The following is a 2671-nucleotide window of genomic DNA, read 5'->3' as shown; positions in this document are numbered from 1 at the left end:
TACGAAACGCTTCCCTAAGCCACATATTGATGACTTTGGGTTGTGCCTTGTAATGCCCCTCTTCTACTCAAGTACGACTGCCACATAAACCTTGAAATTGCTTAAACTCGTAAGATCGTGAAGTATTTATTCAAATACATAACTAAGGGACCGGATCAGGCTCGCGTTGCAGTTGTTTCGGAAGAACAGTTTAACGATGAAGTAGAACTTTATGCTACAAAACGCTACATTGGGGCCTGTGAAGCTGCGTGGCATACATTGGAATTTGAGATGACTGGCCGTGAACCTAATGTCATCCAGCTTTCTGTGCATTTGGAGGGCTACCAGTCTGTTGTTTTCCGACCGGGCCATGAAATCGATGCTGTTAGCAGAGCATGTTCTAATCTTACTTTGTACTTTTCTCGACCAACATTACCTGAATTTGACAATCTAACTTATTTGGGCTTTTTCGAACGGTATATCGTGCATTCAAAGCGACTAGGGTCGTGTAGTGTTGGAGTGATTCCCCACCCTGATGGAGTACATTTCATCACCAAGAGGCAGCGTGGAGAGATGGTGGCGAGAATGATTTTGGTAGCCCCTAACAGAGGAGAACAGTTCTACTTACGAATGCTCTTGAACAACTTTCCATGTAGAGGCTACAGCGACCTTATATCTCTAGGCGGTGAAGATTGTACTACCTTACAAGGTGCTGCACGAGCTCTGGGGTTGGTTAATGATGAGCAGGAGTACGAAAGAGCATTAGAGGAGGCTTCACAGTTTATGAATGGCGCCCGACTTAGGATGTTCTTCATTCTTCTTCTTGTTCCTGGGGCAAGGGGCGCAGACTTGTGGAACAACTTTAAAAATCTGGTGGCAGAAGAAATCTTAGAAAAGTATTTAAATAATCCAAAGCGAGCCTACACAGTAGCACTATGTGAAATCGACAGAAGCCTTCGACGACATGGATCTCGCCTTTATGAACATGGCCTTCCTGATGTTGAAGACGAGTTAACTGAACTTGATCGAGAGAAGGTGCAATATTCTGTAAGTCAGCTTACTTCTTTTCTCGAGGAATGGCTTCCTAAACTCAGTAAGGACCAGAAAAATGTACTTGAATATGTCACAAATTTCCTGGAAAATCCCTACACCAAAGAGTCTTCAAATGTCATTTTTATCGACGGGCCTGCTGGATCGGGAAAGACTCTGCTTCTTAATGCTCTCACTGCTAAACTACGCCTAAGCCGTCGCATAGTTCTTTGTACTGCAAGTTCTGGAATCGTTGCTCAGAACTATGAAGGTGGCACGACAGCGCACAGCATGTTTAAGTTGCCCTTAAACTTAAGTAATGACATGGAATTTTGGGGAATTACGGGAGGGAGTCAGCGAGCAGAATTAATCAGGGAAGCATCTGTTGTAATCTACGATGAAGCACCAATGGCACATAAAGCATTAATCCATATTCTCGAGAGATCATTGCGAGACCTAATGAGAACAAATTTGCCATTTGGTGGGAAACTTGTGATTTTTGCCGGGGATTTTCGACAAATCCCTTCAGTTGTTACAACTGGTCGTACCAATCTTGAAGTAATTCAAGCTTCTCTTCGCTTCTCTCCTATATGGTTGTCAGTGAAACAGTTCAGTCTTAAACAAAATCTAAGAATACAGGATGATTCCTCATTTACCAACTTTCTCTTGCATATTGGTGACGGTATACTACCTCCTATCAATTTCGGTGAAGGTCAAGATGCAGCTCAACTCGTACCATTGCCGAAGATTCAATACCTCACTAATGTTTCTTTGATTATTGAAAAAATTTTCCCTCAAAATGTGTTGCATGAACTTGACACTTGCGCAAGAATAGCAATTCTTTGTGCAAACAATGAAAATGTTGACTCTGTAAACGCAACAATCTTAAAAATCTTACCTGGGGATTCATCTCTTTTGCTGAGCTTGAATTACGTGGAAGAAAGCTGCGTCGATGACTTTTTTCGTACTCCAGAGGCCCTCGCTAACGTCCATGCCAAAGGAGTACCAGACCACAACCTGGAACTTAAAAAAGGCGCAGTTTGCATGATAATGAGGAATTTGCACTTCGATGATGGGCTTCTAAACGGCACTAAAGTCATAATTGTTGATATATCACCGCGGCTCATAACAGTGAGAAAACCTCATAGTTCTGTGCTGTATTCTATACCACGGATTACTTTTCAAGCGCCTATTGAGCCCAACAGTCCTTTGACTATGTATCGTAGGCAGTTTCCTCTTAGACTTGCTTACGCTATTACGATCAACAAGAGTCAGGGTCAAACAACTGATTTTGTTGGAGTTGACTTGCGCAGTGACGCATTCGCTCACGGCCAACTGTGCGTCGCACTTGGACGTGTCCGATCAAGAGATTCAGTTGTGTTACTGGTTCAGTCTGAAAGAATAATTGAAGGAACCGCTTTTGTAAAGAATGTTGTATACCCACAACTTCTACGATAGTTCCTTTTAGTGAGTGATAGCTACGGAATTACCCAGGGAACAACACCATTGGACTTTCATTTCGGAGTATGATACATGTCTGCTGCAAAAATTCCTTTTCACTTATACTTGATAGTAACATAAGAGTCTACGCAAAAAGAAATCCCTTTAAGCTTCTTTATGGAGAATGCTTGGTGCCTGTGCAAATACAAATCATATTGAACTT

At 42.3% G+C, this 2671-nt stretch overlaps 1 protein-coding gene across 1 annotated transcript; it reads left to right on the top strand.

The window, feature by feature from the left end:
- The first annotated feature begins 270 nt into the window (after positions 1-270).
- Positions 271-2466, top strand: LOC145665498 (ATP-dependent DNA helicase Pif1-like). The gene has a single exon (XM_081732805.1). It carries the CDS (start codon positions 271-273, stop codon positions 2464-2466), a length of 2196 nt encoding a protein of 731 aa, XP_081588931.1.
- Positions 2467-2671: the final 205 nt, after the last annotated feature.

Source organism: Thermobia domestica, chromosome 11, assembly GCF_964235325.1.
Source record: "Thermobia domestica chromosome 11, izTheDome1.hap1.1, whole genome shotgun sequence".
Classification (NCBI taxonomy): Eukaryota; Metazoa; Arthropoda; class Insecta; order Zygentoma; family Lepismatidae; genus Thermobia; species Thermobia domestica.
This window is presented reverse-complemented; position numbering and strand designations above follow the sequence as displayed.

Coding starts and splice junctions, on each gene's coding strand:
- LOC145665498 (XM_081732805.1), top strand. CDS start 271: ATGACTGGCCGTGAACCTAATGTCATCCAGCTTTCTGTGCATTTGGAG.